This window comes from Alligator mississippiensis, chromosome 3 (genome assembly GCF_030867095.1).
Source record: "Alligator mississippiensis isolate rAllMis1 chromosome 3, rAllMis1, whole genome shotgun sequence".
NCBI classification, from domain to species: domain Eukaryota; kingdom Metazoa; phylum Chordata; order Crocodylia; family Alligatoridae; genus Alligator; species Alligator mississippiensis.
In genome coordinates, this window is record NC_081826.1 from 63014614 (window position 1) to 63040647 (window position 26034).

Genomic DNA, 26034 nt, shown 5'->3' on the forward strand with positions numbered 1-26034 from the left:
AACTATCCCACTAGAAAGTTCTCAGTTACCAACTCCTCCAGAACCACTTGATACACCAATGAAGTCAAGGGAGGTATGTTAGTTTACACCAGATGAGAATCTGGCCCCCATGATCTGAAAAGAACAAGGTTGTCCACTTAAGCCTTGCACACCAAAAATATTGCCCATCAGAAGATCTGAAAAAGAAATCACCTAGAACTCTACTAGCCTTTATTGTTTTTACCCGATACGTTTGTATGGTGATTTATAGAAACAAAAAAAACAAGAGCCATGTTCCCTTTCGCTTTCAAACTAAATTAAAAACCTGAGAAAATGATAGCCATTGATTAAGAAAGGGAAAAAATAATTTAATTCCCAATGCACAACCAATGTGAATTAAATGAATTTTGAAAGAACGTGTCATTACATTTGGGAATAACACATGGCAAAAGACAGAAACATATAGCACCAAGCAAGAGGTCAGCTGTAGAAAGCAAGATAAATAAAATGGGTTAGAGATAAAGCACTGAAAGGCATCAAAAGAGGATGGATTGGATACACTGAAAGACATGGGAACACTTTGTAAAAAGTCACAAGGACATGACTGGGCAAGGAAGAAAGGATGTATGTCAAGGCATACAACAAAGTAGCCCAATATCAATTATAAGAAAGGATGCATATAGGAGAAAGAACTGCAAGTACTGTCAGGAAAAGAGCTCTGTCTAGGGACCTGGAAATAAAGCTTTGGCTTTTCAACATCATATGGAGATCCAGTAAGAGGATACAAGGAATGAGTGATAGGCAAAAACAGCAGGAAAGAAAGAATATTTTAGCACACTGGTAAAATTAATGAAAAGGAGGGTGAAGTCAGGGATTCAGGAAAAGAGGTAAATTTACTGTAATCCAGGAATGAGAGAGAAAACCAACAGTGAAATCTGGTGTCATAGGCCTAGGAAAAAAGGTAGAAGTGGATTTTGGAAATGTCAGAAACAAAAGTAATAAGATTTGTTAAATGAGGAAAGGAAGAAGGAAAGGTAAGCCCAAGCTATACGTCTGAAGTGACAAAGGAGATAACATTTACTGTGGTTTTCGGAACTGAGAGAGAGACTGGGTGACCATATGAGAATAAAAATGAATACTTGTGTCTAAGGGTACATACAGACATTCAGAGAGGTTAGGGTTAGACTGCATTAAACTGCATTAAAATTGCATTAGATTGCATTAAAAATGGCCATCCAATCTAACTTAGTTTGCCCAGGTGCAGACTTTAATCTTAGATCCCTACTTTGTTAGATCTAAGTGAGAGCGGTACAGAAGTTCAGGAAGTTTAAATCAGTCTAAACATGGCTGACCTGATCTAAGTTAACTGTACCTCCGAGATAGGCTAACTTAAATTGGTCTCACTGGGCCTGATCTAACTGAACTTCTGTACAATTTCCAGTGTAGCACCCTCAGACCCCACTTTCCCCCACAATTCTCTCCAAGCTCCCTAATCACTCCCCCATCCCAATTTACCTTAGAACAGGTGGCCATTTTTAACTCAATCTGACGTCCCCCTAACCTCCTGCAATGTCTGTATGTACCCTAAATTCAGCTTGAAGAGCCAATATGATATCCAAGACAAGACAATGAAAGGGGAGGAAATTTTTTAAGAGACTTGAAGAAATGGGAGGGAAAAAATCATGGTTTGGGAAGCATGACAGAATAGTCTTCAACACACCAGTGAATGAGAGATCATATGAGAAAGTAAATTTACCCATAGGATGAAAATGATGAGGAAAACATTTGGGCTGCGCAAACAGCAGATAGACACAGGAAAGGCCAAAATGTTCAGAGCCATTTCTGCTTTGTTTTTGTTTTTAACAAAAAGTATTAATTCTGACCAGATGTTTACCACAATAAAAATCAGCAATGAGGGTTGGGCATACAAGACAGAAAAGAGAACAATATGAAGAAATCAGAGAAGCTAGATTTATTCACATCAGCAAGGCCTGATAAACTTTACTCTACAGTACAAAAGGAATTAGTTGAAGCAATCTCTGATCCATAAGTTATTATTATTAAGAATTCATAGAGAACTATAGAGCAGTCATCCTAATTTTAATGCCAAAAAAGATAGTGGAACAAATAATTAAATAATCAATGTATAGCACCTAGAACAGTGGTTTTATAATGTTCTCATAACATTTGTGAATTGAGGGACACCCCATTTAAAAAACTAATGTATTTATTATAGTGATAATCTGCTTGTAGAGAGGCTAGGAAGGACAAGGAGCAGCTGGGCAGAAGCACCTGTGCTGCAATGCGTGGGGGGAGGAGGAGCAGCTGGAAAGGAAGAGCCTACATTTATCTCATCACTAGAGACTGTGCTTATCTCCTCTCTCCCAGCATCACCCTTCAAAGGCTGCCACAGCACCCTGGTTGAGAATCACTGACTTAAAGAATAATAAAGTGATAAGACACAGCCAACATGGATTTGTTAAAAACATGTCATGCCAAACTAATGTAATCTCCTGCTCCTCCTAGGCAAACTGGCTTAGCAGATATGAGAAATACAGTTGATGTGATGCATCCCAACTTCTGTATAAGATCTTTGATACAGTCCTACATAACAGTCTCATAAGAAGAGTAGAAAAATGCAGTCTAGGTGAAAAGAGATACTTAAAGAATAGTTACCAACAGTTTACAATCAAGTTAGGAGATTATATAACTTGAGATCCTGAGATCCTGAGGGTATGTTATAGGACGCTGATCATCATGAGCAGATCCAGGAACACTATGACATAGAGCAGCCACATCACCCCACCCCAATGGATCTGTCCCTACTCACCATTTGGTATTTTTATGAATTATTTGGATAATGGAGTACGTTTATCAAATGTGTGGATTACACTAAACTGGGAGTGCCTGAAAGCACTGTAGAGCACAGGACTTAAGTTCAAAATGGTCTTGATAAAATGGAGAAACAGTCTGAATTCAATAAGATGAAATTCAGTATAGGCAAGTACCAAGCATTACACTCACAGAGGAAAATCACAGCTGGCAAGAAGCAGAATAGTAGAAAAGGAGCTGGGATGCATATAATGGAAAACGAACTGAATAAGGGGCCAGCGCAAAGCTGCTGAAACCAAAAAGGACAAGCGGCATTTGGGGAAGTATTAGCAAGCATGTCACACGGAGGGGTCTACTTAAATTGCCATTTTGCAGATTTCACAGAAACCACAAAATCCTGGCTTGCCTGTGAAATCAACAACAACAAAAAATCGTAATAAAAATAAAATGCTGGCTCCCCAATGGAAGCCAGTAATAGTCACTACCACTGCAGCTCTGTCCTGCAGCCCACCCAGGAGGGGAAGGCACTGGCTGGCGGGACGGCGCGAAGAGTAGCAAAGATGGCCACTGCCCCCTTGCCCCTTTCTCCCCCAATCCTGGAGCACCTTTGCCAATCAACACCAAGAGGCAGAGCTGTATAAAAAGGCAGCCAACAGTCAAGATGGCAGCCACTCCCTAGTCCCTCCTCCCCCTGGAACCTCTCTGTCAATCAGCGTTGATGGGTGAGGCCACCAGAGCACATTCACAAAATGGCTGCAGAATTTGCTCTTTCTGCCACAAACAATGCATGAAAATTGATAAGTCTAATGGCAAGTTAAGGAGACCCCTGGTCATATGCAAAGACCAGGGAAGTAACTGTTCCTCTCTGCATGACACTGATAAGGCCTTAGGTGAGCTTATCAATTTTGCAAATCAAACTTCAAGAATGAAACAAGCAAATCAAAGTGTCAAGAATGAGGTTGGGGTGGTGTTTTTTGGAGGGGGGAAAAAAAGTCAGGCTTTCCATTAAAATTTTAGTTTGAAAGCCAATTTTTTACCAAAATATTTTCAGTTTTCAGTTTCGATTTTTTAAAAGTGAAATCAGGTAATATTTTATCCCACTCTATGCACTGCATTTTTTAAGATAAGTCTTCTAAAAACTTATTATGCTGCAATTACAGCATGTAACTTTCAAAATTGTTTTTCCGAGTTATATAAACAGATATGTCCCATATAAAATATACAGAAGTGACATACACTATCTTAGTCAAGGAAATAAATATCAGCCTAGCATTTCATCATCATAATGATTGTTGCTAGTTTAAGTCAGTCATCTGTGAATGGCTGGCTAGAACAGTGACTGCCCAGAAAATAATGAATGAAACCAATGATACATTTCAGAAGTACAGTGTTAATGGAACAATCTGCCCCTATCTTAATTTTCTGTAAATCAGCACTCTCTTCTCCCACAGAATGCCAATGAAAATCACTCACACTTCACAGGAGCTGCTTGGAGCTGACAAGAACAGGCTCTGTAGGTTATAACTGACAAGGGCAAATATACTCACCTGTACCATCATCTACATTCTCTACTTCCATCACCTCTGTGTTTATTCTGCCTCGAAAGAGATACCGATGGCCATCAGTAGATGCTTTGCTGTTCTTCAATCGCCTTATGAGAGGAAAATGCACAAAAAATTGTCAAAACAGAACACTTTGTTTCTATTACTTTACTACTTACGTGTATTACAATAATGGCTCAAGGCCTCTGTAAAATGCAAGACCAAACTGAACCAGGGCTGTAAAACCCAGAGGACAGAAATAACCTGCACTCTATTATGAATTAGTATAATTTTGTCATCACAGTACTATCACATGGTTCAGGTAGCATAAGTCCAGGAGGGACTTAAATTAAGATGACTTCACCCTCTGTATCCCCCACCCTCCCCATTCCCATTCTGATCCCTTTTTACCAGTTCCTCAGTTTGTTAATAAATAACCTACGGGATGAAGTATCTCATTTTTGGTCATAATCAAAATAAAGAATCATTTTGGAATGTTAAATATTTATTCATCCATTCTCAGTTTTATCAGCTCATGACATTTTTGAACTGTTAAAAATTCTGCAGCTTTTCTCATTTCTCTAAAATCAAATTCTTTTCTCAGCTTCAATTGTGTCACATTCCCTGGACAAAGAATGTGTTCCTTTTTATTCCAAACTGAATGACTTCAAGCACATCATGGTTTAGGACTGTGATAGCCAGGTGGTGAATATACACAGTAAGTTACCTTCTTTAATTTTTTGAGCACAGATTTTGCAGTATATCTACCTACATTAACTAGCCTACTTCAATATGCATATGGAGCAACATTTCTTCCAAGGGACCTATTTAATAAAACATCATTCAAAAACAATTTAGTAATAAAAAGTTACTAACCATAAAAAGTCTTATTGACACTGCAAATAATTTCTTATTCAAGTATTAAAAGAGAACATGACAAGCATTGTAAGCAATATAAGTTTTGAATTCCGGTAAGCATACGTATTGTTCACATACCTTTATACAAATTCTCTCTCAAACAAAAAAACCAAAAAACAAACCAAAGACAAAACCCCTAATTCCTCCTACTTGGGCCACCTTTCTTTGAACAGGTCAGTTGAGTACCTGTCATGATGCCCCTGAAGGCTCATGTGACCATGCAAGCTCTGCCCTGAGGGTGCCCTCTTATCTCTCCTGCCATGTCTTTGATGGAAAAATAACGGGAGGATGCCTTCACTTAGTCCTTGCTCACTGAACCTTACTCAAGCTCTCTGATCTCTAGGCCCTTTGCCAGGCCTCTCTTCAATATACAAGGCACCTCAGGCCTTATGGGCCAAATAAGTGGCTCCAACCACCCCTTTACCATGTCCCATGCCTTGCAGGCATTTCAGTGCTCTTATGCTTTGTTGGGGCCTTGACCGACTCGAACTCCGCCCCTTTGATATAGCTAGGTCTTCCAGCTTAGACCCACTGCATTGGACCTGGATTTGAGGCACTAGCCCACAAACTCCTTTTATTACTGGGCCCCTGGCCCTGGCCCTTGCAGCTTGCACTCCTCTGGTGCTGGGCTCTCTGCAGTCCCTGAGACTGAACCCCTCTGGTGCTGGGGCTCTACACAATTGTGTGCCCCCAATGAGGCCTCCTTCTCCCCTATTAGCCTCCTCCTGGTCCACCAGTGCAAACAATAACACAAACCAAAGCCCCTGGGCTACAACATAACATTAACAATAGTGCCCAGGGAGCCGTAAGGCAGCCTCCCAACTTTACCTCAACATCAAAGACGTGGCAGGCGAGAATTTGAGGGTGCCCTTAGGCCAACTTCGCACGGCGAGGGAGCCGTAAGGAGATCACAGCCCTCCTGACGGACCCTGCCATGACAGTGTGTTCTTTTCACTACCGATCTAAACCACTCCACTTCCTTGCCTGTACCTAGCCTAAATGTAAATAATGAAACAATTCACAGACAGAGAAAGGAGACAGAGACACCTATGGTAAAACTCCCCAAAAGAAAAGCAGGGTAAATAAATTGATTTTAAAAAATAATAAATAAAATAAATACATAAAGGGAGCAATTAACAGCTGGGCTCTGGAAGGCCTCTCATCTCTCCAAAGCCACAACACACTGCTTCTCTACTGCAACTTTCCTGCTTACCATTCCCCAAGAAGAGAAGATAGCATGTTGTCTTGCTGAAAACATTCACCTTAGTTCTAGGGAATCTTACGAAATCATGATGTTGTGGAAATCGTGAAATCTGGCATTGGCTGCAAAATCCAGCAATGTCAGCAAAATCCACAAAAAAACTCCACAAGCTTATACTAACCGATCATTAAACAATAAAATGCTGGCTTCCTAGAGGGAGCCAGCAGTCCTCCATGGCATTGCAGCCTAGCCATGCAAACCACTAGGGGGAAGGAGAGAGGGGAGCTGCAGTCATGAAGGGGAGCCCAAGATTCTCCCCCCCTCACTGCTGACTGGCTAAAAGGGCTGCCTGTTATGTAGCCCCACTGCTCGCCACCAAATTGGCAAAAAGAGCTGGGGATGTATGATGAACAGCCCTTGCAACCAATCAGCAGTGAGAGGCAGGGCAACCGGGGTCCCTCAGCCAGAGGCATAGGGAGCCCTGACACAATCAGCCTATGAAAATGGAAGCCACCCCCATGATCTGCCCACAAAATTGGCCAGCCCTCTCCTCAAGTGCATAGACCCCTAGTTATGTCAAACAAATTGTACAAGCTAAACAAAAATATTAAAGTTCCCTATATATTATTTTTAAATATTGATCATAACAAATGTCTCCAAGCAAAATCTTTCTCAGTTCAAAGGTGACAGGTATTGTTTTACTTTGCACGTACCTACCAGTCCCTGCTACATTCCAGTCCCTGCACTCCCGGAAAATTAAACTGTTTCACTTTAAGCTGATCAAATTATTTTAATATTATAAAGCCTTAAATCAGACTTCGTCTGTCTGTCTCTGTCTGTCTGTCCGTCTGCACTCTGATTGGCTGATTGACAAGGAACCAATGAGAGTGAGAACAAGCATTCCAACAGGAGCTGGCAGTGGTGGAGTGCTGCCATGATGGCAGGGACACAGCGAATGGGGGGGTGGGCAAGGCCAGCGCTGCACCCTGCTCCCTGGAGGCAGGGGCAACAGAGTGGATGGAACAAGGGGGTCAAGGCTTTGCAGGTGATGGCGGCAGCAGCGCGGTTCGAGAGCAGGGTTGGGATGCCACAAGGGGTGCCAGGCCACCAGCTCTGGCCCCTTTCCCCTTCCATTGTCACCACCTGCAAGTCCCAACATGGTGGCAATGGGGGGAATAGTGGGTGCGCCACGGTGGTGCAGGGGGAGGGGAGGAGTGGGCCTAGGCCCGATGTGGGGGAGAATGGGGCTCGAGAGTGGGGAGAAGCTGAGCCACTGCAGCAAGGGGAGCAGCAGGCCCAGGCCAACCCAGCAATGGTCGGGGGGATGGGAGGAGCAGGTGCTGAGCTGATGCGGTGGGGGTGGAGGAGGAGTGGAACTGGGGCCAAGGCAGGAAGGAGGACTGAGCCTGAGCCAAGGGAGAAGCTGGCCCACCATGGTGCTGGGGTGCAGGGAGCAGTGGGCATGGACTGATGCACCAGCAGCTGAGGGAGGGGAGGAGCGGGCCTCCTTCCCTTCTCAGGCCCAGTCCCACTCCTCCCCTCTCCCCCTCGTTGGCCCCAAGCCCACTCCTCCCATCCTCCCACCGCTGGGTTGGGCCAGTCCTGCTGCTCCCCCCACCAGCAGCCCAGCTTCTCCTCAGCCTTGGGCCCAGCCCTCCTCCACATCGGGCTCAGGCCCACTCCTCCCCTTCCCCCACTTCTGCCACCGCGGAGGGGAGTGGGCCCACATTGGGCCCAGACCCACTCCTCCCCCATTCCACCCCCCTCCCCTATGTCAGCCCCTCCCCCACTTCTTTCGTCCCCCTACCGCAGCCGGTTTTGCCCTGGGCCCACTGGTCCTCCCACGGCGGCCTGGCTTCTCCCCACCCCTGGCCCTGGTCCTCCCTTGCATCAGGCCTGGGTCCACTCTTCCTCTCCTCCTGCCACTGCAACAGGGAGTGGGGGGAATGAGCCTGGACCCCAAGCAGCAGGAGGCTAGGGGGAAGCGGGCACAGATGGGGGGGCACGGGGCTCTATCCCCACCCACTCCCCGCCACATCATTCTTGATGGGCAATTGGCTAATTTAAAGAATATCTGAGTAATCTAACCAGCAAAATTATGATACATTCATCCTCTAGAAATGTCAAGTATATTCTGCTTAGAGTGGGATGTTTTAATCTGCTTTGCATTAGCCTAGTTTTATACAAAATGCAGTTAAACATTTCATAAAATACCATCCTTCAATGGCATTTCCAATGGAAAAAAGCAAAGAGTGCGGGAGGGATTTTCTCTCCTTTATCAATGTATAACAAAAAATAGTATTGTACTTCAAACACAGGGCATTTCATGAGATCAGAGCTAGGGACAGAAGTTACAGAGACCTGGTTAAGTGACCTGGTTCAGTGCACATAGACCAGTATCAAAATGGCCAAAACTGGTTTAAGATAAGCCTGGCTGAATGTTGTATCAAACTTTACTGATTTGGGTCAAACCGGTTTATACCACTTCTATCCCAGACCCCTTCCTGGTTTAAGTTAAACCATGGTCCTCCAGCATCCCAGCATACTCTGCAGCCCTGGGCTGAGCTGTGCTTTCTGCTCCAGAGAGCAGGGCTAGCTCTGCCCCTCTGCTCTCTAGTAGGGGCTGGGGCAGGGGGCATGACCAGATGCCAGCCTGCCATGGCCCCCTGAGGCAAAGGGGGCAGGGAGGGGGTTTATTGCTCCCTCTCTCCCTTCTCTCCCCAGGGGATCCCAGCTGGGGTCTGCCAGCCTCAGCCACTGCCTCCATGGCCACAACCAGGCAAAGAAGGGGCTAATTCCTCCCTCTGCCCTCTCTCTCACTAGGCACCACAGCTGGGGTTTGACAGCCCCCACTCACCCACAGCCAGGCAAACCCAGGCTGTGGTCCCGCAGGGTGGTGAGAAAAGACGGAGGGAAGAATTAAACCCTTCCCTTCCCCCTTAGCCTTAGTGGGGCCATGCCAGCATGGCACCTAGTCATGCCCCTGCCCCTGCCCCTGCCTCTGCCCCTAGAGCAGTGAGTGGGGGGGACTCTGATGAGGCAGCAACCTTTGTCAGGGTGCCCCAGGGAGTGCAAGCAGTGAGGGGGTTTATTCCCCCCTCCCTATCCTGTCTCACCAGCAGGAACTCCACCGGGGTCTGCCTGGCAAGGTGGAGCAGCCCTTGTCAGGACCCTCCCCCCCTTGCTGTCCCAGTGGCAGGAGAGGTGGCATGGCCAGATGCCAGCTGGCATGGCCCTGTTAAGGTGAAGGGGGCAGGGAGGGGGTTAACTCTTCCCTCCATCCCCTCTCCCCCCAGGGACCATAGCCAAGGTTTGCCAGACCCAGCCACCACCTTCACCAATTGTCCAGAGCCAGGCAATTCCTCCCTCTTCCACCTCTCCCACTGGGGACTGCAGCTGGGGTCTGCCAGCCCTGGCTGTTGCCTCCCCCAATTGCTCCCTGTGTAGGGTGAGCAGCGAAATAAATCCCCTCCCTGCCCCGCCTTCACCAGACGCCAGTGGGAGTGAGGAAATAAACCCCTCCTTGCCCCCTTCACCTAAGGGGGCTGCACCCCATCCTCTGCTGCTGGAGCAGTGAGGGGGGAGCCACACTGAAGGGACAGTGGCCCCTGCCATGGTGTCCCAGGAGTGCAAGCCTGGCCAGTTCACTTCAGGCTACTGTTGGGGCTGGCCACACCCGACCTCTCCCCCAACACAGTTTCCCTGCAGCCAGGGGCATGCTCTAGCTCCCCCCAGCATCTGGCCTAAGTCACTGCAGGCATGTGCCTGCATTTCCTGAGTCAAAAGGGAACGTCTGTTCACTTGCAAATTGGTTCAATCGAGGTAGGTTAGGCTAAACTGCAAAGATTGAATCAATTCAGGCTCCAGCTTTGAATGTCTGTCCCTATCCTTAACGGTCACCTGGACTCAGGCTTTCACTTCTATCCAGATGGAGATTAAGCCCCAGGAAATCTTCATCCCACTCATAATTGCATTATGAGTAATACATTACTCTAGTGAAATTTATCTCCACTTGTCATGCTTTAAAGAGACTAATAGAGAACAGTACTAACAGAGAACATTCCATAGAATAAAAACAATTTTAATAGCTACAAAAGGCCATATCATAGTTGCTTAAAATAAATTAATACTATTTTTATTGACTAGAACTGTAGATGGGGAATTCAGTTATTTATAGAAGTTATCAATAGGATTTGCTCTCACAGCGAATCCTATTGATAACTTTTATGAGTAAATTAACTCCCCATCTACAATTCTTGCCAATAAAAATATTATTAATCTATTTAAGTCCAGTCATTTTAATATCTAAAGCGACATCAAAGCTGAATTGTTCAAAAAGGAAAAATCACTACCAGCAATAAATATTTTGAACATAATTAAAAGAAACCATCTATATATTCCACATTCAAGATTTTCATTCACCACTATATTTTTACTACCAAATATCCAAGAAAATAAGTAATTTACTTATGGAGAATTAATGGGTTCTTGTTACAGCAAGTCATAATTTATTTACAATTGCACTGAAAAACTTGAAAAGTGAGTTAATTTGAGAAAAAAATGGAAAGAACTTCTAACCTGTTCCGGTTTCTGCTAAACTGAGAATGATGAGTAGAATGGCATCCTTGAAAATCATAACGGTATTATATTTCAGAGATATTCAAATTCATGCAAAATTTAATTCATGCAAAAATTCTATACTATAATGCAAAAAACCCCAATTCTGAACTACAACAATCCAAATGAATGCTGAAATATGAAAACAAAGGGAGAAATCCACTACAACTCGAGAAAGAAAGTGTAAATTTGTATTGCCCTTGCATTAGACTTTTCACCACCATCATTTTCTCCAGAGGAAAGCAATGGGTTACCAAATGAAACAAATCCCTACCAAAAAAACGGCTACCACCTTTTTGCCTCCAGTGACCTATATAGGTCTTTCTAATGAAATAGAGTGTATCAACATCTTCTACTGTTTTACTAGCTAGGCCTTCTGACAGCAGAAACCTTTACAGTGCATTTATTCCACAATCAGTAAGTAATATGAATAAACAGACTGTGATAGAATGGAGACAAGATTATATCTTGATTCTCTCAGTTAACTAAGTTACTAAGTTAACCAGTTAACCAAAGTAATATTCCTTATATATCCCAACATAAATAAAAAGTTATAGAAATCTTGCTTTCTTTCTTTCAACATGGCAGGGGCCAGGTGAAGCCCCTCTGAGCTCCTCCAGCTCAGGTCCCTTCTGCGTGCTCCTCCCTGCTCCATGTCCCCCCTGTTTCACGCCCCCCCAACCCGCAAACCTTGCCTCTCCCCAGACTGTGTTTGGGGACCCCCTCTCTGCCCCTTTTCCTTACTTTCTGAGGTTTTTCCCCTGGGATCTGGCATCCTCACTTGCCTCTGCCCCTCCCCTACAGGCGGAAGCCTGTGCTATCCCTTTGCTATCCCTGTCTCCCTCCTCCAGAGCCCCTTACTCTCATCTCTGCCACCTCCACCTGCCTTAGAGCTTGCCTTCAGCCCCTGCAGGGCTGTCTTGTCCCCCCTGGGGCCGATATTGGGGCTGTTTAGCTCCCTCCCAGTCCCCAGCTTCAGTCCAAGGCTTTTTTTTCCCCTGCAGCAGCCCCTGTGGGAGAGTTAACCCTCTCCTGCCCAGGATGTCTGCCAGCAGCCAGGGCACATGGCACAGGGATGTCTCTGCAGACCTGCCCCTCAGCCATGGCCTGCGGATGCAAGCCCCTCTCCATGTCAGGATGGAGGCCTTCACCAGTGCTCTGGCAGATCTGGTGGAATGCCAGAACATCTGGTATGCCACCCAGGTGAACTCAGTGCCCATCATCTACCTGAGCTCCCCAGGCCTGGTGAGGGAGGGTGGTGGCAGGGCTGGTGGTCTCAGGCGTCCGCTACTCAGCCATGCCCCTAGAGACCCTGGCAGAGCAGGTGGTGGCCTCCAACATCCCCCTGCACCTGCCAGACTGGAACCTCACCAAAGCGCTCAAGTGCTATGGCATCCTCACTAGCCCCTGGCACAGGCTGACCATGGGGAGCAGGGACCCCAGGCTCAGGCACATCCTGTCCTTCTGGAGGCAGGCATTCATGCTCCTCGGGGGGGGGGGCAGACCCTACCTGTCTCTGTGACCTTTGTGGTGGATGAGAGGTGGTACGTGGTCCACCTCACCCAGAGCGAGACAGCTGCTGCACCCGCGCAGAGAGATGGCGCATCCACCTCCAGCATGGTAGACTCATCAAAGGGTGGGGCTGGGGACTCCTCCCAGCCCCCCTCTGCTCCTGCTCCATCTGGGGGGATCAGAGCCTCTGGCATGAGCATGCCACCTGAGGGGGGTTGGGATGTCCTCCTGGGCTCCTCCCACCCCTGTTGGGGCTGAAGTCCCACCTAGTGGAGGGGCTGGGGACTCCTCCCAGTCCCCTCCTGCCCCAGACCCCTCTGGGGCAGCTGGTGCCTCAGGCACTGACACCCCACTGGATGCGGTGACTGTGGCCTCCTCTCAGACTTCCTCCCCACTCCACCTGCCTGGTGGGGCTGCTCCCCCCCCCCCCCCCAGTGCAGGGGCCTCATCTGGTGGAGGGACTGGGACGTCCTTCCAGCCCCACCCCCCATCCCAGTGCCATCTGGGGCAACTAGTGCCTCGGGCACTGGGGCCCCATCAGGTAGAACAACCAAGACCCCCTCTCTGCCTCCCTCCACCCTGACCTCATGAGATGGTGGGCCCAGAGGTGGTGAGCCCCAAGAAGCCCGGTCTGCCCCCTTCAGGGGAAGCACCACCTATCCCCACTCCAAAGAAAGCCAAGAACAAGAGGCAGAGTGGAGTTTCCCAAGGAGCTCCCTTAGGGCCCACCTCTGACAGTGCCAGGGAGAATGTAGTCAGTGAGACTGACCCCACCCTGCCTATTCCCCTGATGAGTCTGCCACCTCAGTCCATGACTGAGGATGTCCCAGCAGCGCGGGGGGCGCTGGAGGAGTCTGGCAACCCTTCGCCCCATCCCAGCCCATGGGATTCATGAGCGGTGGGGGGGAGATGGAGTGCCTGCCTCTCCAGCGTCAGGCACAGGGGATGGCAGAGGGGCCCACCACCCCCCAACCCACTCCCCTGATCACTGAGGCCGCCACTGAAGAGATGGAGTGCCTGCCCTCCGAGCACCACAAGTGCCCCTGGGAGTGGAACAACACTTGCCCCCAAAGCAGATGGGGATTGATCTCCCGGAGATGGTCCTCAACCCAGATGCTGAGTGGGGCCTGCTAGAGAACCTGGCCATTAAGGGCACGTTCACCGGCTTCACTGGCAGGGCCCCACCCAGGGTGAGGCCCTGCCAGTTCTCAGTCGGGAACATCCAGTTCCTGCTGGAGAACCGCCCCCTGGGTGGCACCTAGCTATGGAGGCCTCCTTGACCTCTTAGAGCAGACCAAGGACCAGAGGAATGTAGTGGAGAGTATCCGTCAGTGGTGCCCAGACCCTGTGCAGTTTCCCTGTGCCACCAGTGATGTGGCGAGGCTCACGCACGGGGATCCAGGCATGCGTCAACATGCCTTCTGTCTTGAGAAGCTGGTGACCCAGGTGAGGGAGGTGTGGCACCAGGGTGAGTCCACAGAGTAGAATAGGGCATGATAGGCCTTCCTCTGTCTCTGTGGCCTTGCTCTACTCTATCACCTGCTCTCCCACCTATACCCTTCCTATCCTTTCTTTCTATTCTCCTGCTTATGGCTGCTACCACAATTGCTTCACTAAATACCAATGGCTGCAGGGACCCAGTGAAGCAGACAGCTGTCCTGGAGGGTCTGTGGCAGAAGCAGCTGGCAATCGCCTTCCTCCGGGATATGCACAGTGACGTGTATGATCAAGCTGACTGACACGCTGCCTGCACAGGCCACCTGTTTCTAAGCCACGGTACCAACCTCAGTGCCAGGGTGGTGACCCTCCTGTCACCGCAGCTGCAGTACGACTCGGAGGTGGCACGAGAAGTCATCCCTGGCTGCCTGCTGACCGTCCACTTCACCCTGGCACACCAGAGACTGCTCTTCATAAATCTCTATGCGCCCACCGAGGGGAGGAAGAGGGTAGCCTTAGAGACTCTGGGTGACCTCCTGCATGATGCCAGTGAGAGCAATGATCTGCTCCTCATGGGCGAGGACTTCAACTGTACCATTGACACATGGCTAGACCAGACAGGGCCAGAACTGCACCTGCCTTCAGCCTGAAAGCTGTGGGCCATGCTGGAGGCAGTGGACCTCGTCAATGCCTGGTGGGTCCTCCACGCCAACGTGTGCCAATACACCTGGGCAAAGATGAGCACCAGTGGGATCACCATGGCCAACCTAGACCACCTCTACATCACCCAGCACCATGTGCCACTACTGCACAGCAGCCACATTATTCCATCAGGCCTCTCAGACCATGCCCTGGTCTGCTGCAAACTCAGCCTGCCCGGGAGGGTGCGCAAGTGGGCTCCTTACTAGTGCCTCAACATCAGCCTGCTGCAGGACGCCCTCTTCTGGGACTGCTTCGCTCACCTCTGCAGAAGCTGGGAGGCTGCACAGACTAATCCTCCTGGCGGCTGTGGTGGTACATGGGGATGATCCAGGTCCAGGCGTTCTGCCAGCAGTATTCCCAGCTGGCGGCAAGCGAAATCTGCCACTGTACCTAGGAGCCGGAGGAGGATGTGGCAGAACGCAAGGCAGCCCTGCTCTGCACTGGCAACAACACAGCACTCCTCGAGAGCCTCTGGTCTCGCAGGAATGCCTGCAGGACCTGGCAGAGGGCATGGCCTGTGGTGCAAGGGTGCGTGCCCATTGCCAGGAGCTGGCAGAGGCTGATGCCCTGACCTGCTTCTTCTTCGACCTGGAGAGGTGACAGGCTACGGCGAAGACCTTGAACTATCTCAAGATGCCGGGGGGACGGCTGCTCATGAACCCAGGTGAGGTGTGGGGGCATGCCGTTGCCTTCTACCAGGACTTGTTTGCGGCTGATCCTACCCGGCCAGAGGCCTCTCAGTGGCTGCATGAGGACCTACCATGCCTCTGCGCTTTGCAGGCTGAGGCCCTGGAGCACAAGCTCTCTCTGGCAGAGCTCGAGGCTACTGTGGGGGGCTCACCTCGGGCAGGGCCCCAGGCCTTGAAGGACTGCCCGTGGAGTTTTACAAAGCCTTCTGGCCCCTCCTTGGTCCCATCCTCCTTTGTGTCTTCTGTGAGAACCTCACTGATGGGACCCTGCCGACCAGCTGCTGCCGGGCAGTGCTCACCTTGCTGCCCAAGAAGGGGGACCTCAGCTGCCTTAAGAACTGGTAGCCAGTCTCCCTTCTGTGCGATGACTATAAGGTCTTGGTGAAAGTGCTGGTGAACCGGCTTTGCACTGTCATGGCCTCTGTCATTGGGCCTGAGCAGAGCTACTGTGTGCCAGGAAGGACCATCCAGGACAACCTGTTCCTGCTGCATGACCTGCTCACGGCTGCAGAGCTCTTTGGTCTGGACATTGGCCTGGTCTCCCTGGACCAGGAGAAGACCTTCAACCAGGTCAACCACCAGTACCTGCTCAGCACCCTCAAGGCTTTTGGCTTTGGGCCCCTTTTCATCACAGTGGTCCAGGTGCTGTATCACAATGCCTCCAGCCTGCTGAAGGTGAACAGTATGCTGTGCACCCCATTCCCGGTGTGTCAGGGCATCCACCAGGGCTACCCCCTGTTGGGCATGCTGCACACCCTGGCCATCAAACTGCTGCTGCACAATTTGTGACACCACCAGATGGCTTAGCCCTCCCACCGCCACCAGGCCAGACCACCAGCCCCCTGATCTGGTTGACAGCATACATGGACAATGTGACAGTCTTCCTGGGCAGCCAGGAGGACATGCAGGCCCTGTTTGACTGCCAGCACACCTACGAGCTCGTCTTATCAGCCGGCATCAACTGGGGCAAGAGCAACACCCTCCTGCTCAAGGCATGGGCCAGCACACACACCCCTGGCCTTGCTGGGGGACCTCGCCTGGTGCCAGGAAGGCCTCAAGGCCCTGGGGGTGTTCCTGGGGCTGCTGGCCTTTGCAGCCCACAACTGGTGGAGGGGGTGGAGGCCCACCTGAAGTGCTGGTTCCTGTCTGCCCTTTCCTACTACAGCCGGGTCCTCATCGCCAACAACCTGGTGGCTGCAACCCTGTGGCACTGGTGCACTGTGCTGGACCCCCCACTGGAGCTGCTCGAGAGGCTGCAGCGGCTCCTGGTGGACTTCTTTTGGGATGGATTGCCACTGGCTCTTGTGAGCCGCCCTCTACCTGTCCACTACCAAGGGGGGCCAGGGCCTGATCAAGCTGGCTGGCAGGGTGGCCTCCTACCGCCTGCAAGCCCTCCAGTGGCTCTTGTATGCTGAAGGCCACCTCCCATGGTGGCAGATGGCATGCCGGTTCCTGCACTGGGTGAAGGGCCTCGGCTTTGACCAGGAGCTATTCATGCTGAACCTTACCTTCCTGAATGGGGCGGTCCTCCTCCCGTTCTACCACAGCATGGTGTGTGCCTGGCAGGCTGCCCTCCACCTTTGTCCCCAGGCCAGACACCTGCAGTTCCCACAGCTGCTTCAGGAGCCCCTGATCTACAACCCGGCCCTGAAGCGTGTGTTGCCAAGTCTGGCCTTCATCAGCCTCATGGCTGCCCTCATCGAGGTGCACACCACCCACCTGAGGAACATCCTAGATCCAACTCAGCTGGCCTTGTGCTCCATCCAAACCATGGCCCGGCTTCTGCAGGCCATTAGGGCCACCCTCCTAACGGAGGTGGTGGCTGCCCTGAAAGGCTACCTCTAGGTGTACCAGGCCTTCCCCACCACAGACACCATGGGTGACGCCTTCACGCCACTGCCAGTCATCCTGGCAGCGGCCTGTGAGCTCACCGACTGGCCTGACGTGCTACTGAGGCTCCCCATGCCCCTCCAGCAGCAACACAGGCTGCCCCTTTGGCACACTGCCCTGGAGGGGCCTCTACGCATGGATGGCACACACCCGGCATGCCCAGGTGCTGGCCGGCCACCCCAACACCATGTGGCAGCAGCGCCTGGCATTGCCGGGGGCCCCAGCATGGCGCACACTGTACAAGGCGCCCACCACCAAGAAGACCAGTGACCCCTTGATGTGTCCTGAGGCCCCCCCGAGCGTCCCCGCTATGGAACTGTATATATGTATATGTATATGTTTCTTTGTTCATTTTTTGTCTAGAGTGTGAGGGCAGGCCCTGTGGGCTGTAGACCCAAGTCTCATTGCTCATGCCTGGCCTCATGGGCCCCACTTGCCTGTTTCACTGCCCCCCCACCTTGTTTATTTACTTTGTTGCAATGTATACTTGTTAAAAAGACCACAAACTAGACTGCATGGGCAGGCCTTGCAAGCCATGAGCCCAGGCTTTGTCCTTGAGGCCCAGACCTTCAGGCCAACCTGTAGTGTCTTTACTGCCCCGCATTTGTCACCCTCCCTGGATCAGTTGCAATCTATTAATTCAGAAGGACCAATTGGCTTTGGATACGCTTGGAAGTTTTTGATAGATGTCTCTTACGTACTGACTTCCACTGGAGTCTGGGAGCTTCAATATGTAAATTACTTTTGAAATTGAAATTGGGATTTAGAATCCTAATCTACTTGAGCACTTTTGAAAATGTAGTCATTAGGCCTCAAACCTGCCATGGGAACCACACACTTAAAAAATGCATTTGTGTCTGTGCACACATACACACACACACACCTCACTAATGAAGTGTGTCTTCATATGAACAAAATGTAAACAATTTCCACAGTAAAATGCAATCCATTTACCTGTGTTTTCTTTTGCAGTAGACCAAAAGATTATCAAAAAGAAAAAAGACCCGCTCCTGGATATTTCCTGCAGAAATTTTCAGCAAAACTCCATACATTAGCATTTCCGTGCAAGAATCTATGATGTTGGATCCCTATATCAAATAGAGAGAAGATATTTGATTAGGTCTTATAGATTTCTGCAAATTAAGAGGAGGTCCAACTAATCTACAAACTAATTTTTAAAAAATTCTGTAAAGAAAAAAAACTGCAATTGTTTGATTTTTATTTTGAGCAATGACTTCTAATATTTAATTAAACAAGCTGAACAGAAGTTTTGCTTTAACCTAGTATTTCAAGCATTTTATAGTTTTAGTTCCTTTCTTATGGATTACTGGATTTTCTCCCCAAATCTTCCAAATTATATTAATCTCTATACATGACACTTCAGTCAAAAAAGTTCCAAGTCGCACTGAGATTTCTTCTGACAAGTTTGGCTGGTTAAAGAAACAATAATTGTGACCTGCCATAACTGGCAAGTTTATGTCTCAGAAGACTATATAATTCTATCCCTCTGAAATCAGTTAATCACTGAACTGTTCTAATGTTTTATAAATAGTTACATTTCCATAGAAAACAAAATTAAATACAAATTCAAAACAAAAACAATAAAAAAAAGAAAGCTATTAGCAACACCTTGCCTAACACATTCGTTAAAATTCTCTTCTGTAGGTGTGTCTACACATGTCCCTTTGTTATTGTGCCATCATTTAGTACTTCTTTTTTAAAGTACTTCTTTTTGGAAGTACTAAATGATGCTGCAGTAACAGCCCATACTGTGCTATGCGTGCCGCATACTGTTATTTTTAGTTGCTATGTTGCCATAGCAAAGTGCTATAATGAGAGAGCACATTGCTATGGTGACATAGCTGTAGCATCACGGTTTGGGACCACCGATGCTACATCACTGTAGTGTGTTGCTATGGCATTGTAGCATCATGTGTCGACACACCCTGTGTTACTCATAATTTTCTCAACCTAATTTCCATTTGCTTGTTCCTCAAACTGACTGAGTTTCAGTGGGAACAGGTAAGCCATTTCCACAACCAAGGATAGAGAACAGGAAGGAATTTTGTCAAAGTACAAAATGCTCTAATCCATCTCTGTGCAGAGCTTTGGAACTTGAGAGAAGCAAGGTAAAGGTAGAGAGCAGGATAGGGTGGCTGTTAGACAATTATTGATTCAGAGAGGTATGAGCTGTCATAGACAACAACCTAGTTTACCAGATGCCCTACCTTCTGCCTGATTTCAGACTAAAATGCCAAACAACCTCCGAGAAGGAACTTGATATTTGGCAGGAAAATTGCCCAAAGGACCAACTTTGTTGTCTCCTGAAAACTCAGTGCAGCTTTAAGAAGCTACAATTTTCAGAATAATCACCATATCCATAACCAGGAGCACAAAACAGAATTCCTCTTTCCCATGACTATTTTTAACTAACCTACAGCTGAGTAAGTCACCATTAAAGTTTGGGTCAGGTTAAAATTATCAGAACAATTTTAAACCAGCCCCTGAAAAAATATCTATTACTATAGAGTCTATACAAATCAATAAACTGTGTTGAAATACAATATAAAACACTACGCAAATGCACAAAAGGTTTAAATCACACTCATTACACCTTTCTTTATAACAAGTCAGTACAGGAAACCCTCACTATTCACGGGTTTGGCATTCACAGTTTCAAAAATTCACAAATGCCAAACCTGCTTCTTGAATACACTTAAAGGAGCTCCCCGGGAGCTCTGCTCTTGCCGCCACCATGCTCCCGCCATCACCAGAGCAGCCATGCCTCCCCCCAGCAGCCGGCAGCACTGAGTTCATGAACGCAGATGGCGTTCATGAACACAGTACCTTATTCACGGATGTCGCCATTCATGGGGGATATGAGAACGTATCCCCCGTGAATGGCAAGGGTCGCCTGTATACTATATTTAGACTCATTGCAAGAGTAATACTGAAACTTGGTTTAAAAGCATGTGCAACAATAAAAGTATGCATGTGTAAAGACAGGAGGAAGATATTCAAGTCAACAGGTTGATATCAGTGTGCACCTCATCTTAGCTACATGCAATGTGCAGTTTTTTTCCATTATACTATACTGTATTTTGTTTATTAACATGTACCACTCAAGGATAGTTGAAAAATTACCACTGGAATATTTTTCAATAAAACATTGGATTTTCAACAAGATGGCTTCTCCCAGTCCCCAGAAAAAAAAAAAAAAAAACTACTTTAATCTAATAATTTCTTGTTGTCTGAAAGCCATTTTTTTCAGCTTTAAAATGATTTAGTCTTGGCAGCTTTTAATTTTTCTATAAAAAGTTGTAATGTTCCCTGGAAAACGTTCATCTGAACAGATACTTTTGCCCATTGTCACTGAAATTATCTGTGGTAAAAATAAATGCTTTCATTCCAGAGTTTTGTAATAAAGCACCTTCAGTTTTAATATTTGATTAAATGTAGTTCTCATTCAGGATGAATGAACATAGGATGTTATTTCACTTCCTTTTTTAAAATACAGTAAAGTACAGTGCTTTCTGTATAAAAAATGTTCAATGACCTCCTCTGCCCTTCAAGATTTCCCATCCAAATAGAAAACAATGTTAACCTATGACATCTGACAAGATCATGACCCATGGTAGTATGGTTGCAGGTAAGTGATTTTTGTTATTGCTTTTGTAGCCCTGGAGAGTGAGATGATATGATCAGAAATCAAATCCGGTACAGAACACTATGACAATGCAACCGGTATCTCATAATCTTTCAGAATTCTTCTGATTTAGGGTTTCCCCTAAAACTCACAAGAATTTTGAGGAAGAAGGGATGAGGGAGAAAGGTGGAAGAAGCTTGTGAACCCTGTGCAGACATTTGGGACAACAAGAATATCTGCACTAGGATGAGTCCTACTGCTGCTTCTTCCTGTCCTTTAGGGGTTTAAGTCATCCCAAAGAGGCACTGGAATGGGAGGAGGGGCAAATGAAGGGCATCAGGCACTTTTCAGAATTCAGGGAGAAATTGTAGTTGCACTCATGTCCTACTTAGAGTAAAAAGAGACATCATATTTGAATCAGTTCTAATTGACTGGAGTCGAAACCTGGGAGCAGCACAACCCTTTACACCGGCAGCTTGTCCCCAGAATGCCTGACAATTAACTTGATTATCCATGATTACCCCAGTAAACAGAGTCATCTCAGATACTTCATAGGTACTTCAAGTTGGACAGTGGGCTTGTATATCTGTAGGAGCCCAAGATTAAAGGCCTTGTCCTGGGAGAAACTCAACGTCTGTTTTTACCCTCAGAGAGTAGTGCTAACCCAATATTTTAATGATGGTTTACAAAAGGTGAGATTTTTTAAAGGGTGTTGGTTGTAGACCGTGTTAGTCTAAGGACTTAGGCAGACAAGTTCACTGGGTGAATCTGATATCTTTTATTAGACCAACTTAAATAGTTGGAAACATTTTAAAGCAAGCTTTCAGGTTTAAAAACCCTTTGTCAGGCTGAGGAAGTTTCTGCAGTTGGTATGTGCTCTTCCTGGATGGAATGAATAGAGATATTTAAAAGGAGACATTTAAAAGGAGTCTAATGAAGATAAGCAGTTAATTATTGAAAATCAGCGGGAACAGGGTATCTAACTCCTTTAGGCTCCATTCAAAATGTCAGCCCTATTAAACACTCCCCATGCCAGATTACATTTTTCCAAATAGTGTTTCCATATCTAACTAACCATGGCTATAATTTTAAATCTCTGTCCTGGGTAGGCAGTAACATTCTGATTGTTAAGACTACATGACAGGGGGTATTTCCTCTCTCTCAGGGCTTTGTCACACATTACACATTTAGGACATGGTTGGTTTAGAACATAGTAACACCACCATGAGTTAGGAAGTTTTCTGAGCAGTCACATGGTAATGCCTACTATGATCTAAATAAAAACACACTCTAAGCAATGAAGCTGTTGAAGACTGGGTCATTGTGGTATGCTGGGGGGGGCGGGGCTGGTACTGACAAACTGCACCATGTCTCCTGACTGTATTACTTCCATGGAGCAGTCAGACATTAGGTAATGCTGTTACTGTAGTTTAAATTAAGTTAAAATTTGCAGCAGACAGATGTAAAAGCCTGTTAAACCAAATTAAAACAGTCTGGAAGGTTCAAAGTTGTTCCTGGAAGGTAAGGAATGACCCTGGACATTTGTTCTGGGCCAAATTGTGCCTGTGTTTGTCCCAGAACAGAAAAGCCTCAGGGTTGCTGGGTACACACATCACCCTTTCAACTCGGGTTAAGGGAGAGGCTGAATGTACTGCTATTTTGCTGCCACTGATTCAATGATGCAATCCTAGGACAAGCATTCATATGCACTCGGTGATGTTCAAGAACAAACCCAAAAAAGGTTCACAGGATAATGGACATGGGTATCTGAATGACTGCACTTTGTCCCAGAAGAAAATGGTTTCTCCCAAGACAAATATGCAATATTTGTTTGTAGCTGAAAAATAAAGTAATCTTTTGAACTAATTCACTATGAACCAGGTCAGTGTTACACATAGGTGCTGAGAGTTCTGAGGTGCTGGGTTTGGTCAGCCCTCCACACTGCGTCACTCCTCAGCCTGACCCTCCCACTGCTATAACTGGCCACCCTGATATATGGCCAAAACTCTACTGCCCACCTGTCCCTCCACTCTTTTGTTGGCACATCAGAGATCCCTTGAACTGCCTGCTTACTAAAACCACCAGCTGTGTCCTCGCTCTGTATTCAACTGCAGCCACTCATTATGCAACCCACAGGAACCCTAAAATCTGTGTCCAAGCACTTCCCCTCCAGGCAAGCAACCTGCAGAGTTCAGTCAAACGAGGGATATTGAACTTTGCTAAGCTCATGTTTAGGGGAGAAGGGAAAGCAAAAATGTCACAAATCATCCACCTCCTGAAACCCCCCAAAGGAAGCACTTATCCCCACCACTCACCCACTGCAAGGCATGCTGGACTGGGTGTTCATTCCCACCTACCAGTGTTGCACCACAGCACTTCAGCACCTAGGAGGTAACCCTTCTACCTGGAATGCTAGGGCGCTGCATGTGGGGACATCTCTGTCCCATGAAAACAGTGAAATGGTTCCTAATCAGTGACATTGGAAAATGGTTCAATTGTTACATGTGTCCACACCTATAGTAAACCTGTGGATAATACTAAGTTGGGTGGAGTTGCAGACATTCTGAAGGAAGGGCTAGGATCCAGAATGACCTGAATAAACTGGAGAAATGATCTGCAATCACCCAGATGAAATTCAATAAGGGCAAATGCAAAATTCTGCCCTTGGGATGGAAGAACTGCATACACAACACAAATTAGGGAATGACTGGCAAGGCTGTGAGACTGCAAAGCAGAAACTGGAAGTTAATTATGGATTATAAGATAAATATGGGCCAAAAATGTGCTCTTGTTTCAAAAAAGAGCCTGCAGCATACTGTGTTGCATTAACTAGAGCCCTTTGCAGGTAGGGTGTGTCCAGGGCACTCCTGGATTCCATAACCTGGTCCCAACCATTGGTCAAAAGTCCAGGGCTGGTTTCTGGTAGGGAGGTGGAGCAGCATGGTGCACCTGGCAGGCAGTCAGACAGGCACTACTGCTGTTTTGTGGGAGCAAGGTGAACAGAATGGAGCAGGCACCACCCCACCCACACGTGGCACATCTTTGCTCCCACATAGTACCAGTGGTGCCTGCCCAGCTGCCTGCTTGGCACACCATGCCACTCCACCTCCCCACCAGACTCTGGCCTGGGACTTTTGACCAACCAGCCAGGACCAGGCTATGGAATCTGGGACTGTCCTGGCCAAACTGAGATGTATGGTTACCCTACTTGCAAATCAAGCAAAGTAATTCAGCCACTCTATTCAGCTGAAGCCTCACCTGGAGTACTGCGTCAAGTTCTGGGCTCCACATTTTAAGAAAGATATGGACAGATTGGAAAGAGTCCAGAAGAGAGAAACAAAAGTGATTAGAAGCCTGGGAAACAAGACTTACAAGGAAAGGCTGAAAGAATTAAGACTGTTTACTCTGAAAAAGAGAAAACTGAAGGGGTTATAGCAAGGGGTTGATAGCAGTCTTAAAATACCTGAAGGAATATTATGAAGAGGATGAAGACAGACTTTTATCCACATCTGTAGGGGATAGGACTACAAGCAATAGCCACAAATTGCAGCAGAGAAATTTTAGTTTGGAGATTAAGAAGAACTTTCTGACTATGACAGTGATGAAGCACTGGAATAAGCTACCCAGAAGTTGTGGAATTGCCAACCCTGGAAATTTTCAAGAGCAGGTTAGACAGATACTCGATTAGGAGAGTTTAGTCAGGGGTGATTTAGATTAGATGACCTCTCTTCCAGCTCTACTTTCCTATGGTCCTATGATATCATTGGCCAATTTCAGACCTGGAATACATGGATGTGATTCTACTGATTCTACCTAGTCCTTTTTACTAATGTGCAGAAGATAAATGTGAATCAGGATTTGGAACTGAAAGCACCAACTGGAATCTAAGTAAATACAGAAATCTTTATTTAAACAGCTACTTTATATAAAAAGTATTAAAGGGGGAAAGCTGAGGGGGTGGCAAAATTCTTCATCCCATTATCATTACCCTGAGTTAGAACCCAAGTTAGTTGGGATAATTTCAGGTTAGAGCATGCAAACCATTTTGTTTTTTCTCTTTTTGTAAACCTTTGCACAAGTTTTACTGACAAACCTCTTCAACTCTTGAGCCAATCTACCACTATAGAAACCCACCAACACAAGTTCTAAACCTGGTCCATTATTTTTCACATTTTAGGAATAAAAGACTAATAATATTTAAAATCTATTTTCTGGAAGCAGATGTTCTGATTTGTCCATAAATCACTATTTTTATTATAACAAACACAAGCTTAGTTTTATGACACTTGTATATGGGAATTTAAGTCATTCTTTGATCATCAGGGTCTAAAAATAACCTCTTTCTTTGCTAGCAGGGGCCAAGCAATGTGCTAAGCATTTCCTTCTGGTAGGAAATCTCCAATAAGTTTCCCTCTCTATTTTTAGAAAAACAGAAAAACAGATGTTTATTTAATTAAAACCACACTCATACATTGCATTCAAGTTTTTTTTAATAACTATCTAAAAATAATGTCAGCTTTTACAATAGCACTGACCTATATACCATTTCAAGGAAAAACTTATTGTATGTACAAAAAAGGATGGGCCTACGGAAATCAGCTACTTAGCAAGACTGGGTGGGCATTCTTTAACAATCAGATTCTGTCAAATCTGGTCTGCTACACTGGTAATAATGTGGCTGATGAAAACAAACAGCCTTAAAACAGCAGAGTTATTCCAGAACTGAACCAATGTAACAGTAAATATTCAACCTAAAGACCTTTGTTTTTAAGTGGTATATTGTAAAGGAAAAATAAAGAGTAAACAGGTCTCAAAAAGTGAATCTTGCATTTTGTTAATTACATGCTTATATTCAACTGCCACTGAATATAAAAATATTGCATATAGAAGTGTTTTGGTTTTTTTTAATACTTGTTTGGAAACTTTTTCATTTAGCATAAGGTTTTGGAATTAAAAGGATCCCTAAAACTTCTTTAGGATTTTTTTCTTTAGTCTAATAATGACTAGAAGGAATAGAACCAGACTCCTAGACTCACCCAGAAAAGCTGATGAGTCTGCTAGTTATAAACT

The 26034-nt window shown here is 46.8% G+C and overlaps 1 protein-coding gene across 3 annotated transcripts in view; it reads right to left on the minus strand.

Moving 5' to 3' along the window:
• PREX2 (phosphatidylinositol-3,4,5-trisphosphate dependent Rac exchange factor 2) overlaps nucleotides 1-26034 on the minus strand; it is a 326102-nt gene that overhangs the window by 194042 nt on the left and 106026 nt on the right. For all 3 annotated transcript variants that reach the window (XM_019498648.2, XM_006260933.4, XM_059724003.1), the window contains exons 7-8: nucleotides 18273-18406; nucleotides 4359-4462 (exon numbers count right to left, since the gene is read on the minus strand). In XM_019498648.2, coding sequence (XP_019354193.2) covers nucleotides 4359-4462; nucleotides 18273-18406 — 238 coding nt within the window. The remainder of the gene's footprint in view (nucleotides 1-4358; nucleotides 4463-18272; nucleotides 18407-26034) is intronic.